Genomic DNA, 14,738 nt, shown 5'->3' with positions numbered 1-14,738 from the left:
CGCAGAGGTGTGACTTAAAGTGAGAAAGCTTATTTCCTGGGCTGGACCCAGACTTGGACTGGGCTGGCTCTTGGGGATCGCCAAGCTCAAGTGGAACGGCGCTCCTCCAAATCCTTGTTGATTAGTGCATCCCTTGCCTTCCCTCTGCCCTTGACAGTAATCAGATGGTTGCAGTTATGCTCCTCTTTCCAACAGTGCCTTCATAAACAGTTTAGTTCGTTAATGTTAATATGCTTGAAGGTGTCTTCACTTATCCTTCACTTTTAACTGCTGTAAAATGATGGTTATTTCCTTTCTGCTTCGGGGAGCAGTATGGAGTAATTAAAATCATAGTCTCATATTAAGGTAGTAGATTGATTCCCTTTCTTCCCTCAAGAAAATTTCAAGCTGTAGGCACCTATCTCCTGTTTAAGGACAGGAAATTTCAAAATACTTATAATTCAAAACTTTGAAGGAGATTATTGTTAAATGTTCAAGATGTACTTCAGAATGTATAGCTGCATTCTGATTCCCATTAAAAGGTTCTAATTACTTCGTAATCATACGGGATTCAGGGATTGTCTGTGAAGACAGATGTGTGATGAGTCCTTTTGTGGCTTCCCCTATAAGCACAAGAGTCTGTCTGTGAAGTATCCAGCACACGTTTTTTTCTAAGAGGAAAAAACACACTGCTCCAAAATTGCTCAGGAAATCTTTCTCTTGAAGAGACAGTCCCTGTTTCAAGAAGAGCATTGCTACTGCAATTACTCCTCTAACAGATTTTACGTGGACATACGTTATCTACAGATACTCATGTTTGATTAGAAAATTAATTCTGCATATGGAATAATGGCTGGTCTTGTGTAGGCAAGATAAGGGAAGACAGCTGAGATGTTTAGAAATACAGTGTAGTTGCTGCTTCAGAGATTATGAAGACTCTTGCATTGAAAGCAGAGTGTTAGGTTTGATTAAAATATTTAAATTGAAATGGATACTCAAAGCTGATTGTTCCCTTGGTGTTACGGGACCGGATGAAAGGAAGATAAGATGTTCTGTAAAGCAGCAGGCCCATAAGAAGCAGTGATAATTCTTGTGTTAGCTCATGAGGTATTAGTGCTTTTAGAAGTAGTGACTGAGAGGAGCTGATTAAATATCTCATTCAACATGCCTTGAATGGGTAATAAGTCTCTTGGTTTTGTAGCAGCTTTTCTGCCATCAGAGAGCTATCATCCTGCTTCAAAGGCACCTGCTCCCAGCTCTCACCCTGTAGCTGGATGGGGTTCAGGTCTGAATGAGAAACAGTCCTATGCTGGAGAATACCAGCACAACTGGAGTGTCTTCTAGTGGAAAGGAAGTGCATAATGTAACTTGTGTGCTGTATATCAGCAGCATGTGTCACAGCAAAACATACCTTCTCATGTTCTTAATGTTTGCAACCAGCAATAAGGGAGTCAGTTTTTAAAAAGAGAAAGCCAGTGTGTTTGTTGCAAACCATTGACCCTTAAGGAGCTCAGCTTCCAGCAGTAGAGCATGCTGTAGATGCTGTGGTGCTCAGCAAAGCTGAATGACCTGATCCACATTTGTGGGGATGGTGTGATTGGATGTGAAGCAGATGAAGTACGTTAGTGCTTAAAGTTATTGAGGTGGTAAAACAGTGTAATGAAATCCCTGCATTTGCGTATATTTTTATCAGTTTCATCAGTGTAAATTAGGCACACATATCAGCAAAGGGTTTTTTCTTAACGAGTGGACAAATCATTTAAAAAAAAACCAAAAAAAAACAAACAGCATAAAACAAAATATTTTGTTGAAGCAACAAATGTTTGGTGATATAAAATGAATAGAAATTCAGTTTCTAATAACAGATGAAATTGTTGGGGCACTGGAAGTACTTGAAATTTTTTTCAATAACAAAACAAGATTGCAGTGATATCAGATGTCTGAGTAGTACAAATTCATTAGCACTTCCTGCTGTCTTGCTCAGAAACAGTGAAAAACAAACGTAACACCTGCTGAGAAATAGCAGCTGCTTGGAAATAATCTGATGCAAGTACTTTGTCTAACTTGAGAAACCTAGGAGACTTGGATCTGCAAATGAGACTGTGAGGATTTTAACAGTGAAAGAAGAATAGCTTCATTAGAGGCTTCAGCAGCAGCTTCCCTCGATAAATGCTGATAGCAAAGATTGGTGTTTTAAGCTTTCAGTTACCACTTTAAAATAATAATATGGTTTACATAAAAATAAAGAGGAAGAAATGAGGTCTCTGCAGAACTCAGAAATGCATTACAACACCCCTCATGCTTTTGTTCCTGGCAAATGTAACTCTTGAAATAAAAGTGAGAGCCTGCCCCTTGGATGTGGGGGACAAAACACGCAGAGCTTAAAGTATGGCTGTCTGCAGCAATATTTTTATACTGAGGCATAAAAAGAAAATAGTGAAATACAGCTAATGGTTATAATTGTGGTGTTTGCATAGATAAACTTGCTGTTAATCTAAAGTCTTTATTGCTGGTAGAGGAAGAAGCCACTGTAGTGCCTGAATGCACAAGGTGGAGAAGAAGGAATAGTAAGATTCTGTATAATGCATCCCTCAATGTGTGAGACTACTGCTGTGCAGCTGGCTTTTCCATTTCTAGTCACTGAAACTCACTTCTTGATTGCAGTTACATCCCAAGCCTAGCAGTTCATGTGTTCTCATATCTAGAGAGTGTTCTGACCAGCTGTTAATAACCTTTTCTCTCTTTCCCAAAAACACGGTGAAGCTAAAGAAAGAAACTTCCTTAAGTTATACATTGTCTTCTCTGTTGCCTAATCTAAAGAAACATATTTGGCAAGTTGAAGTTCCACTGTTTATAAACTGCAGTAGCAAAACTTCAGTTTTGGAAAGCGATTGAGTTGTTTAAATCAAGGTTTGTGAGAAGTTATGCAATATGCTTCCTTCACTTTCTTTTCAAAGCTATTAAAGACTACGAAACGGCTCAAGCCAATAGTGAAAATGACCAGCAGGTTCGAGAGGGGCTGGAAAGAGCTCAGAGGATGTTGAAGCAATCACAGAAGAGAGACTACTATAAAATTTTAGGAGTAAAAAGGTGAGGCATTAATATTTGAGGAGATGACGTTACATTTGATTGATTAAACTGGCTTATCTGGAGCTGATGGTTTGCCTTTGTTCTGCTGCAGCTTAGTTTTTGTCTTATTGCTTTCACTTCCCTGCTATACTATATGGGCTAAATACTAAGTGCTAAGTACTTCAGTAGTACTTGTTTAAAATTCTTCTAGAAAGAAAGGAAAGTAACTACCAGTGGGCAAGAAGGAAATGAGTCCTTTGGCAAAAAATCCTTCGTATGTATGATCACATATGGTGAATGAATTGGGAAGAAAATAAAGACTGGAAAGAATTACTGAAAGCAATAAAAAATAAAATTGTGGCAGATATTACAGTGGATTGGGAGTTTGAAAAGACTGAGTAAAAGTGGTATCTAAAACCTTTCTGCCACTAATCTAGGAAAAAACTAATGGCTTCTCTTTTTAATGACAACCAAACAAGTGTCCAGTTTCTACTCATGTTTTTTATGGCTCACCTTACTGTAAATTCTTCAGACTGGGAACTTTACTGTGTATGAAAACTTACAATTGCCTCTTTCCAAAGAGTAAATTTAGGATGGTAAAGGAAACCCAGAATCATAGAATGGTTTGGATTGAAAGGGACCTGTGGGATCATCTAGTTCCAAAATCCCACGTATAGGCAGGGATGCCTCCCTCTAGACCAGGTTGCTCACGGTCTCATCCAGCCTGGCCTTGAATGCTTCCAGAGAAAGAGAGGATGACTCTGTTTAAGGTTGCATTCTGCTACCTCTGTTCCTATGTAAATCTATGGTTTCATATTCGGAAGATTAAGTAGCCTCTCATCATTTTCCCAATGCCTTTACTTACTGTTCCAGTGTTTAAAACAAGCCTGTAGATTTAGTATTGTGTTGTAGGATCAGTTAGAAGACTTCTCAGTTACCTGTAATTTTATCTATCCAGAAATGCTAGAAAGCAAGAAATCATAAAAGCTTACAGAAAGCTGGCATCCCAGTGGCACCCTGACAACTTCCAGAGTGAGGAAGAAAAGAAGAAAGCAGAGAAAAAGTTCATTGATATAGCAGCTGCTAAGGAAGTCCTTACTGACCCAGGTAATGATTGTACTACACAGTGGCTTCACTTTTTTATTCCTTTTTTTATGACACTGTAAAAATGCAGCAAGTGTAAGTTATAACAAACATTACAGCTTCCCTTTTCTGTTCTCTCTTGACCTGCTTGAGAAAGCAGTATGCTCAGACTTGCATCCAGTCCACTGTGTGAAGATAAAATTCCTAGAATTATTTATTGTGTTTTAGTGACTTTTGCTTAAAATGAACTTAAAAAATGATTATTTCAAATGTATCTTTTCCTGATACAAACTAAATTTAGATCAAGTCTGGCAGGTCCTGAGGGTGGGAAGAAGGTGGGGAATACAGTGACTCTGTGGCGTGGAGATCATGAGATCTGGTGTCCATCCTACCAAGAGATAAGCTGGTGGGGTGGGCCATGAAATCTAAATAGTGTATTAGAAAATGAGGCAGTGTGTAGTTATCTTAGCTCACTTTTCTCCTCCTCTTCTTTTCTAAACAAGTAAAAAAAATTGCTCAACCAAAGCCATCCCTTAGGTTTGTGTCTCTAAACTTTTCCCTGTATGGTTACTGGAAAGAGAAGCACATAAAATGGTGGATGTCTGAGACTCTTTTTTCATCTTCAGCTTTTCTAAGCAGACTGTCTAAGTGATAATTGGGTAGATGGGCTCAGACTTTCAGAGGAGAGGTCTAAGAGTGAACTGCATTACAAACTCTTATGGTTAGTAGAAAGCCTTTTTCTGTGCTAATGCAATCTTTGTTTATAATTACATATATAAACCAGAGGTTTTTTACTCTGGAAATATTTGGTAATGTTACCTCCTTCAGAGCACGTTCATCTGGTTTCTCCTTGACGCTGTTTCTGATGTCAACTCCACTGGGCAAGTAAAGGGATTCTGGTCACTGATTGATCATCAGAGATGCTTTGTGTTGCTGCCATCACTACAGTGCCTTCCTTTCACTTTGGTTTTGTTTCCTTCAGAAATGAGACGAAAGTTTGACGCAGGAGAGGACCCCCTGGATGCAGAGAGTCAGCAGGGTGGGGGCAACCCCTTCCACAGGAACTGGAACACGTGGCAAGGATTCAACCCCTTTGGTTCTGGAGGAGGACCATTTACATTCAAATTTCACTTCAGTTAGAGCCAGGACTGTTCCAGGTGGCTGCTGCTGTTTTTTACTTAATTTGTTCAAAAAAATAAAAACTCTCTCAGTTCAAGACCCAAAATCTTAATTTCTAATGTTGTCCTTAACCCAGTCTTACTGCACTAGAAGAAAGCTACTTCTTTCTTTTAGTATTTGAAGCAAATTCATGGTGAGCTTGACAAGCTTATACTGGTGGGGGGAGGTTGAATGAATAAGGGTTTTGTTACTGCCTATGTATTTGTTGTGGTTATACAGGAGATGTGTTTTTTCCATCCGTAGGAATAAACAATAAAAGGCTAATTAGGACAACACTTAAATGCAGCTTTAGGACTCAAGTATATGCTTACAGGTAAAAATGCATGTAAATATTTTTTTGAATCGGGGCCTAATAAATGTGGGAAGGGTAGTTACAGTAGTCTCTGCGTTAACAAATTGTTTGTCACTGTGCTCAGCACAACGATCCATTTCTCAGTATTCTTTAAAGGAAACCCTCATGACCACCCGTTGTATCACCGTGGGCAGTGCCATAGGGAGGGGGAGGAGGCTGCGCACTGGCTGAGCCCCAGCAATCTCTTACAAGGATCACTTGTCAGGAAGGATTTGGAAAGTGTCTGCTCACCTTCTTCATTAACCTGGGATTAATTGGGGTAATTTTCTTGGCCGCTACTGGCAACTATGAAAGCTTAAAAAAAAAGAAACAAAAACAAAAAAAAAACTTTTGCTTTTCAGGAGACTGTTGTTGTGATTCTGAATGTTTAAGCATCATTGCATCATTTTTGAGGAGTTTGCACTTTAACCAAGTATTTAGTTGAGATCTGGGCAAGGCAGCGCGATGTGACATTCCCACCTCTACAGCAGTTTGTTACTTCTCTGTATGTAAATTCTGAGCCAGCACAGGTTGTGAGGTGACTGTATGTGAACGGCAGGAATAAAATGCGAGCTGTTGCCTTCCCCATGTGATACAGCTTCCTTTCTGTCGGGTGGTGCCACAGTGAATTAATGCTGAAGTAGTTTGAAGCAACTTTCTGTTTTGTGTAACAGCCACAGTGCTGCAGAAACAGCTGCCTGTGTACCAGGCTGACTTTGCATTGGCCAGAAGTGTGGTATAGCCTGGTGGGCAAAACAGTATGGAACTGTGTGAGATGGGAGGCATTCCTAGGGCTGCAGTTGCTGCAGGTGAGGTGGTCTTGTCATTCTCTAACTGAATATGTTGAAATTACTGATGAGTTTCACCAGCAGTTGGGTTCTTAGAATGCAAAAAATTACAACTCTTTAATTGACTGACTTGAATTTTAACTGGAAAACTACAATCAGTCAATAGGGATCTTCTCTGACTTCAGTTTGTGGCATTTAAGAGCAAGAGCAGCCTCAGTCAAAGCAAATGCAATCTTCTATCTGAAAGCGTATGCATATATTTCTTTAATTACTGTAAGTGCAGTTGCTTTTGAAGCACAGCCCTTTTCTGCTGCCTCAAGTACTTTACAGACCAAACTGTGGCTTTGGAAAGTGTTTTTTTCAGCAGCAGTTTAAAGGCCAGTGTTTGGTCAGCAGAAATTTATCTTCTGGCTGATGAAGTGGGGGGGGGGGGGGGGGGATATCCAGTAATTGATGGTACAAAAGCACTGCAGCATCCTATTAAAGTTCAGCATCAGATATGTTCAAGTTGAATGACTTCCTAGAAGTTTGGCTTCTGCTTTTTGACACATCTGAAGTGTTCCTGTTTAAATTCAGTAGCAGCTCAGGATGCTTCTCATGTCCTTGTGAGGTCAGTGAGGCTCCCATTGGACCACTGGGGCCCAGGCATAGGAGCTCACTGCACAGTCCATGCCCAGATGCTGTCCTGTGGTGCCAGCTGGTTCAGGCAGCTCTCCTGCATGTTTTTGCTTGCTGTGAGCAGAAGCTGAATCCAGTTCTGAGCCGCAGGCCCTGGTTGATGCACCCCTTGCTGTGGTGCAGTAGAGCCGAGGGCTCATGGTGTGCAGCTGTGTGGTTGTGTGCTGGCCCCTGCCTGGCATCAGCAGTTCTGTACCACCTTGCCTGCTGTAGGAGGGGCTGGTTTAAATACTCCTTAATGAGCAGTGTGAGCAACACGTGGTGATTTTGTAGTTAGAACTGTGTTCAGCTGCAGGACACAGTAAATACCACAGCCAGTCACTCTGTGTGCTGGAGAAGTGCTACAAATGTGACATGTGGAAGGACTGCCTTCATGCAGCTTTTTGTTCTTATCATTCTTCCTCCTCTGTTTTAAAAGCTGTTGCTGATATTTTCCTTTTTAATTTTCTTCTTTTGGAAAGGAATAAGGTGGTCCCTCATAGGTAAACTGTTCATAAAAGGGATTGATATTAGAGCTGTGCGTATTCCTTTCTCTAATGCGATGGATGCTTCTGTAGGGTGGAAGCAGTCAGGAACAGAAAGGACTACATTTAATTCTGACAATGAGTTACGAAGGGAAAATTGCTTATTTTTTTTCAGGGGAAAGCTTGAATCCAGTCAGTGGGAGATGATTAATGCTTGAATGCTGTTCATGTAGATATCTCTTGTGAAAAACAGTGTCTTGAAAGATGAAGAAAAAAAGATGACAGTGGAGAATGAGGCTTTCTGGTACCAAGCAGGTGCTGCTCCCGCACACGTTAGCACCAGCACTGCTAAGCAAGCTGGCCGTGAGCTCTAAGCTGCCTCTGACAATAGAGAAAGACAAAATTGTGCCTAGAAAGAAAGGAGAAGCTGTTAGGTTTCAAGGATTTTCAGATGCAGCGATGCAGTTCCTGATGTGACTTCAGCAAACGAGTGCTGGCACCGCACTGAGCGCTGATGGCGCGCTGTGTACGAGGAAGCCCAGTTCACCTTTTTGTTTATAATGGGTGTCTGTAGTGCAATAGTGTTCAGTAACTGAACACTGAAATAAGTCTCGGTGGTTTGTGAAGCCTGAGATGTTCATGAAGCATCATTGGAGCGATGGGCCTCTGTGGAGATGCACACTATTTGTGTTGAATTCTGTCTTGCAGTTTGTCTAAACCACTTCCCAACTTGTTTTAAAATGAAGGAGGGGAGCCGTGGCTTATCTTGCTTTGAGGTATGCTTAGTACTGATGTGCTGTAAATCAGTATTAAACTGGATGCAGAGTGAATTATAAACATAAGAGCTTGAACTTGTGGCAGAAAACCTGTTAGCTTAATAAATAAATAATAAGAGCAAAAGCTTGTTATTTCAGCCTCCAGCCCGGTGCTTGGAATGAGAATTACTCTTTTGTTTGGGGCTGTGATTTGTAGGAGCTTTGCTGGGCATCAGCCAGTATAGCGTAGCAGGTTGGTTGTATTTAAAAGTGCCTTACTGTAAGGTATGGTTTGTTTGCTCTGTAATACACACTCTTGTCCATTTAAAAAAAGAAAAGAAAAAGGAAAATGGGAGAATTTTTTCTTTGCCCTCTGCAAATTTTGTTTTGTTTTAAGAAGGATAAGTGAAGTTACCTGGAGATTTATCAAATGTCTCAAATTACGTCTTTATATGAAATCATAAATCTAAAAAGCAAGAACTGTTTTTTCTAGAACGGTGGGAATTATTTTATGGTATTTTTCACAATAAAGATATTTATGATGACAAGAAAGCATTGCTGTGTGTGTGGTTTGTCTGCCCTTCTTTTCTCATCGTGCTCTGCAGTGTTGAAAAGTGGTGTTCCTTGGGCGTGTGGTTAATGCTGCTTAGGGGTAAATTGTAACTGCTACTGGTGCAGAAGTCATCAGGCTTCACCAAGGCATTGCAAGAGGGCTGAGTTAACAGAGTAAACATAAGTTGGAGTGCATCGGGCCCAGCAGTGCCAGCTGAGGGGTTGTCGTGCTGTGCTGTGCAGCCTCACCTCCAGCACTGAGTGCAGCTTTGGGGCCACGATGTGAGGACATAAAGCTATTAGTGTGCATGTGGTAAGGGTTGCAAAGATGGAGGAAAGGCAGGAGGGCAGGGTGGTGGAAGAGTGGCTGACGTGCTCGGAGCAGAGGGGAGGCCTGGTGGTGGCTGCAGCTCCTCACAGAGAGTGGAGGGCAGCGCTGAGCAGGCCCTGCCCTCAGAGGGCTCCCAGGAAAGTTCCATGTGAATGGAGCCAGACTGGGAAACTGACTTTACAGGGCAGTGCCTGCAGGGTAAGTTGAAACAGAGACTGAATGCTTTCAGGCCTGCAATTTTATATAAATCCACATTTTGCAGCCATCAGAGCCCAGAATCAGGTAGAGGAGCACTGTGCTTGGGAGGGCAGCAGCAGGAAACTGTGTGACTTGGCAGCAGCCACTGAGAGGCTGCCAGGATGTTTCATTCATCTAAAGGAGTGAGAATTCAAACAGAACTGAAAACTCCATTGGTAGAGAGAAATGTAGATACATCAGTGCTGATTATGGTTTTAACTGCTTGAGCTGTGCTTTCAGGTGTGGAATTCATAAACCAGATTGAGACTTTCATCAGAGGAAGCTGAGAGAAGTCAGAAAGTGCTGCTGGGGCACAGCTCTGGTCTGTCTGAAGTACAGAATGAAGTGTTAGTTAACAGAGGTGTGAGTTTAAGAGGCAGCCTTGCAAGAGACTCCTCCCCAGTGCAGGGGGATGTGTCCAGCAGTCAGCAGGGCATTGCACCAGGAGCCCAAACCAACCTGCAACATCAGAGTGTTCTCATGGCACCAAAGGAGTCAGTGTGTCACTCCAAACACAAATCCTGACTAAGAGGCAGTAGGAAAAGCATCCCGCTGTCCTTTCACAATCAGAACACTGCACTGGGAAGGCAGTTCTCCCACATGTGGCACCACGAAGTTCCAATGCTGAATGCTAACCGCTGCGAGAGCCTTGGTGCTGGATTAAACTGATAAAGGATTTGATCCTATAGAGTAAAATCAGATAATGTTACCCCGTCAGTAAGTGGGGTAAATAGGCATTCTCTGACTCTACAAAAGTAGAAGTGAGCTCCTTGACACTAACCAAACATGTAGTGTTCATTGTATAATGTAAAATAGAAGAAAAACAGTGCTTTTTTTCCTCTAGCACAGTAAGGAAGCAGTTCCTTTATGTAGAGAGTAACAGTGGTTTTCCTGTTATACAGTGACTGTATAGTAGTAACTGCAGAATGAAGTCAGTAAGAAGTCCATCAGTGTTCTAGAAACGCCAGCATACATAATTACGTTGTGTGAGGTTCCAGCATGTTTCACTTGATGTAGAATCATAGAATCACCAAGGTTGGAAAAGACCTAAAAGATCATCCAGTCCAACTGTTCACCTATTACCAACAGCTCCCACTAAACCATGTCCCTCAGCACAACACCCAGCCTTTCCTTGAACACCCCCAGGCTCGGTGACTCCACCACCTCCCTGGGCAGTCCATTCCAGTGCCTGACCACCCTTTCTGAAAAGTAATACTTCCTCATGTCCAGCCTGAATCTCCCCTGCTGTAGCTTGAAACCATTCCCCCTGGTCCTATCACTAATGACATGAGAGAAGAGGCCGACCCCCAGCTCACCACAACCTCCCTTCAGGAAGTTATAGAGAGCAATGAGGTCTCCCCTGAGCCTCCTCTTCTCCAGGCTGAACATTCCCAGCTCCTTCAGCCTCTCCTCATATGGCCTGTGTTCCAGACCCCTCACCAGCTTTGTTGCCCTCCTTTGACCACGTTCCAGGGCCTCAATGTCTTTGTTGCAGTGAGGGCCCCCTCCGGTGTTCTTCTGGATTACGTTACTTGTCATGAGAACAGGAGCAACAAAACAAACATTGCAGGGACAGAGAGAGAATGGAAATTGGTATTGGCTGATCGATGAACACTGCTGGGTTTCACAGGGAATATCCCATTGGTTACTTCATACAAATAAAATGCCCACAACAGACCTTTAAAAATCCATACCGACGTTTAAACTGCTATTCAAAATGCAGACAGGTAATACGACATAATATATAAATGCCTGTAAAAAAAATTTGCATGTTTCATATTACTGAGACTTGAGAAATGTCAGGAAAGCATTATAAATAGATTATAAATACCTGCACTTAAGGGAAGCAATTTCAAATAACCTACACCTGAGCACAATGACTGCATACGAAATGTGCTCCATTTTTCTTACCCTTTATGCTCTTATTTACAGGTACAGAGATATGCAGCTCACGATGGATTTACCCACTTAGTGCAAATTACATTATCTTTTATAATTACAAGCACTTACACTGAAAGACTACATTAAATCGTTCATGGAAGTATTTGTGGTTATATCCAGACTGCTTTGAAACCAGCACAAAGGAAACAAAAATGATATGTATTTAAGGCACCAGATATCAGTTTCATAAATAAATTTTCCTATTTGCAAACGTGTACTACCAGAATTTTTCACTGCAGTTTTTGTGCAATCAAAATGTATTGACAGCCCATTTGAGCAACAGATTTTTGAGTGAGTATTGATAAAATAACAGTAGACACCACTGAGAGTGAAAAATAAGTCGAGTGTTTTATTACTTTAAATTCTGGACAGAATAATGATAGTCAAAACTGAGTGGAAACAGCTCTCAGGCACAGACCTTCTCACCTTTTCTTAACCAAAACCACACAGTGGAATCTAATGTAGTACCATTTGAGTGACAAAGGAGCCCAAGAATCAAAAAGGATTCTTTCCAATTAGTTAAGAGGGCAGTAATCCTGCATCATGAATAGAGAATTACATTTCTGACTTGGGCAAGCTTCGAAGTTGGATTCATGTGGTCTAAATTACCCAAGCTATTTTTTTTTTTTATATTGTATCTTGGCTACAATGAGAATTTGGCTTGTGACCACAGCTTTCCTCCAGGAAAAAAAACTATAGACGTACAACCAAAATACTTTGTGTTTAAATACATTAGACTAAATGAATGTAATTTGCATAAAACAGTTTTCATGTAACTATTTAGTGCCTCCTCCCCCTTCTCAATTGCTGAGGCAGTGCATCTTTGAAGAGCTGAATGCATCATTCTTGATACTCTAAAATCCCCTGGGCAGATTGTCTTCTAGAGAAGGAAAAGAAAAACAAAGAAATGACAAAAGCAAGTCTACACCGACTTAAATAAAACCAAGTGCCTGTGGATTTCTCCCTTCTGGTCTCTGTTTCTTATGTAAAACTCTTTAAATTAAACACCATAAGTTACAAAATATTTCACTTTACACTAAAGAATGTTACAAATAGTCCCAAGGCAACTTCCATGGCTTCCACTCCATCTTTTGCAGAAGACAATATGCTGTCACCATCACTTCTTACAGGCCATGCTAAAGTTCATCGTGCTTAAAACCTGCAACAAGAGGAAGAAAAATCTTAAAAAGCACAAGCATGCAGAAACTTATTGCCTAGCTTTGTAAAACATGGAGAAAGCCTGCCTAGTTACTGCCAAAACAATTCGGTGACATGAACTTCATTTTTAGAGCCTTGCCACAAGCAGACCAAAGATTTCACAAATAAATAACAACTACTTGGAATTCCCCGTAATGATAAGGGAATTTATTCTCTGACTCAAGACTGGAGACCAATATGAGCAGGAAAACTGCAGGCTGAAGAAAGAGAAACGCGTTGGACAAGCAGACAGGGACATGGGCATTTCTGGAGAGGGGGAGGAACATCAAAAAGGAGGGGAGCATAGGGGGAGACTGACTGCTAACCAGGGAGCACAGAGAAATTGAAGGAAAACGTTCTGCTCAGTCAGGAGTGAAAAGGATGAGACAAATGACACTTCACAGAATTGTAGGGGTTGGAAGGGACCTCCAGAGATCATCGAGTCCAACCCCCACTTCACTTCCCAAACGGTGGGCTTCAGTTATCTTCATGGTTTCATGCTTGGAAATCCTTAGTTTTAGTGGAAAGTACAGCCGTACTCATTGCACCTTTCTACCCATGCTAAGGTACCCTTCTGAATAGCCAATGTCCTTTACTTTAGAAATCTTCCACATTTGTACTGCAAATTTAAACTTGCGGAACGGCGTTAAGAAGAAAGAGCAGCAATATGAAATAAAAAGATTATGTATTTGAAAATGTTGTCCTCTTGGGCTTCGGCATGAAACAAATGGCTTGTTTCATCTTAGCATATCTTAGCATAACTCCAATGTAAAGAAGCATCACACGACTCTTAAAACCCAGCCCATTTCCCACAGAGGGTGAAAAATTATTAAATACAACTCAACTTACATGTCTACTGACCCCAACCTTCATTTCAAACAAAGTCTTTCAAAGAAGTAACAGATAAATATGAATGTAAATTACCTTTTTTAGAAGATGATTTTTTACTTTTCTTCTCCTTCTCAATCTGCTGTATTAACTTTCGAATCTCAGTGTCGTAGTCAACCCATTCAGGAACTATTCGAGCGGCAGCCTCTAATTTTGGTTCTTTGGTTTGGGGATTGTTGCACTGAAAGTTTGAAGCACAGTGAGTGTAAACAAAGCCAATGCAAAAATAATACCTTCCCAAGGAACTGTAAGTCATCATCAGTGACACCATGCAATGTCACTGCAGATACACTGTTAAAAACTAGCCAGGTAACCACAGGTTGATTAGGACAATAACCTGAGTGTTTAAAAATGGTGTGCAAGTAACTCCAATGTGAGAGATAAGCCTCAGACAAAAACTACACTGCAGCTAATTATGAACCTTGTCAAGGAATTTAGTGTTGTAAAAAGTCAACAACACACAAAAAAATCTGAAATATTTTGCAGAGAAGTGCTACTTACCACATTTCCTAGTCACCATATCTGGCTAAAATTTTCATATTTTATAGCAAGAGGCATTTCTCAGCAGCCCAGAGAAATATCTTGTCTTCAACACGTTTTTTTTTGCTCTCAGTTATCTCAGATCTCACACCTAACAAGTGTTTCTATCAGCATTTATAATGTCATTTTCTAGAATGGAGACTACCCATGTTTAGTGCACAAAAAAGCTTATTTTAACTGTACAGGCACAAAATAAGTTATTTACATACTGGATATTTGCATCAGATTCCAATTGCCTGCTTTTGTTCACAATTATGGCTCCAAAGGTTCACTCACGCAGAGCGGAGGGTGACAAAAATTAATAAGAGGGGAAAAATGGAATGGGGGTAATAATGACAGAGCAGAACCTTTTCTGTTTCAATTCCCAAAGAGAGAAGCTTCCTTCTCTCTAAATGTGGGTATGTCTCCTCAGCTTTACTGTTTTTAAGCTATATATAAACTATGCTTTATCTTCAGTTTACAGTGGTGAAATGGACAGAGAAAAAGAGCCTCTGCATAATGGGTTCAGCAGAGGCAGCAGCACACAATACTCAGAGTTTGCAGTACTTAATTAGAATTCCAATAATACGGCTGAATATGGAGGAAAATGGGGGAAATATAAATACAGGAGTAAAAAAAACCCAGCACCTATCGAATTAGAGATAGCAACTCTTCATTTTCAGGCAAAGTTTTCAGCTTCAAAATAAGGAGATTTTCTACAGAGCACACAGGAGAGGTGCTGGAGGA

General features: G+C 40.9%; 2 protein-coding genes across 3 annotated transcripts in view; one reads left to right on the top strand and one right to left on the bottom strand.

The window, feature by feature from the left end:
* The window catches only part of DNAJC3 (DnaJ heat shock protein family (Hsp40) member C3), a 31,925-nt gene extending 23,047 nt beyond the window's left edge, over positions 1–8,878 (top strand). The window contains exons 10-12 of the mRNA XM_048933201.1: positions 2,937–3,069; positions 4,007–4,155; positions 5,114–8,878. Coding sequence (XP_048789158.1) covers positions 2,937–3,069; positions 4,007–4,155; positions 5,114–5,271 — 440 coding nt within the window. The 3' untranslated portion in view covers positions 5,272–8,878. The remainder of the gene's footprint in view (positions 1–2,936; positions 3,070–4,006; positions 4,156–5,113) is intronic.
* Positions 8,879–11,972: 3,094 nt separating this feature from the next.
* UGGT2 (UDP-glucose glycoprotein glucosyltransferase 2) overlaps positions 11,973–14,738 on the bottom strand; it is a 74,107-nt gene continuing 71,341 nt past the window's right edge. For both annotated transcript variants that reach the window (XM_048933165.1, XM_048933166.1), the window contains exons 38-39: positions 13,509–13,653; positions 11,973–12,546 (exon numbers count right to left, since the gene is read on the bottom strand). In XM_048933165.1, the coding sequence (XP_048789122.1) occupies positions 12,524–12,546; positions 13,509–13,653 (168 nt within the window). In that variant the 3' untranslated portion in view covers positions 11,973–12,523. The remainder of the gene's footprint in view (positions 12,547–13,508; positions 13,654–14,738) is intronic.

This window comes from Lagopus muta, chromosome 1 (assembly GCF_023343835.1).
Source record: "Lagopus muta isolate bLagMut1 chromosome 1, bLagMut1 primary, whole genome shotgun sequence".
Lineage (NCBI taxonomy): Eukaryota > Metazoa > Chordata > Aves > Galliformes > Phasianidae > Lagopus > Lagopus muta.
Note: the sequence above shows the minus strand (reverse complement) of the source record. Positions and strands in the feature narration are given on the sequence as shown.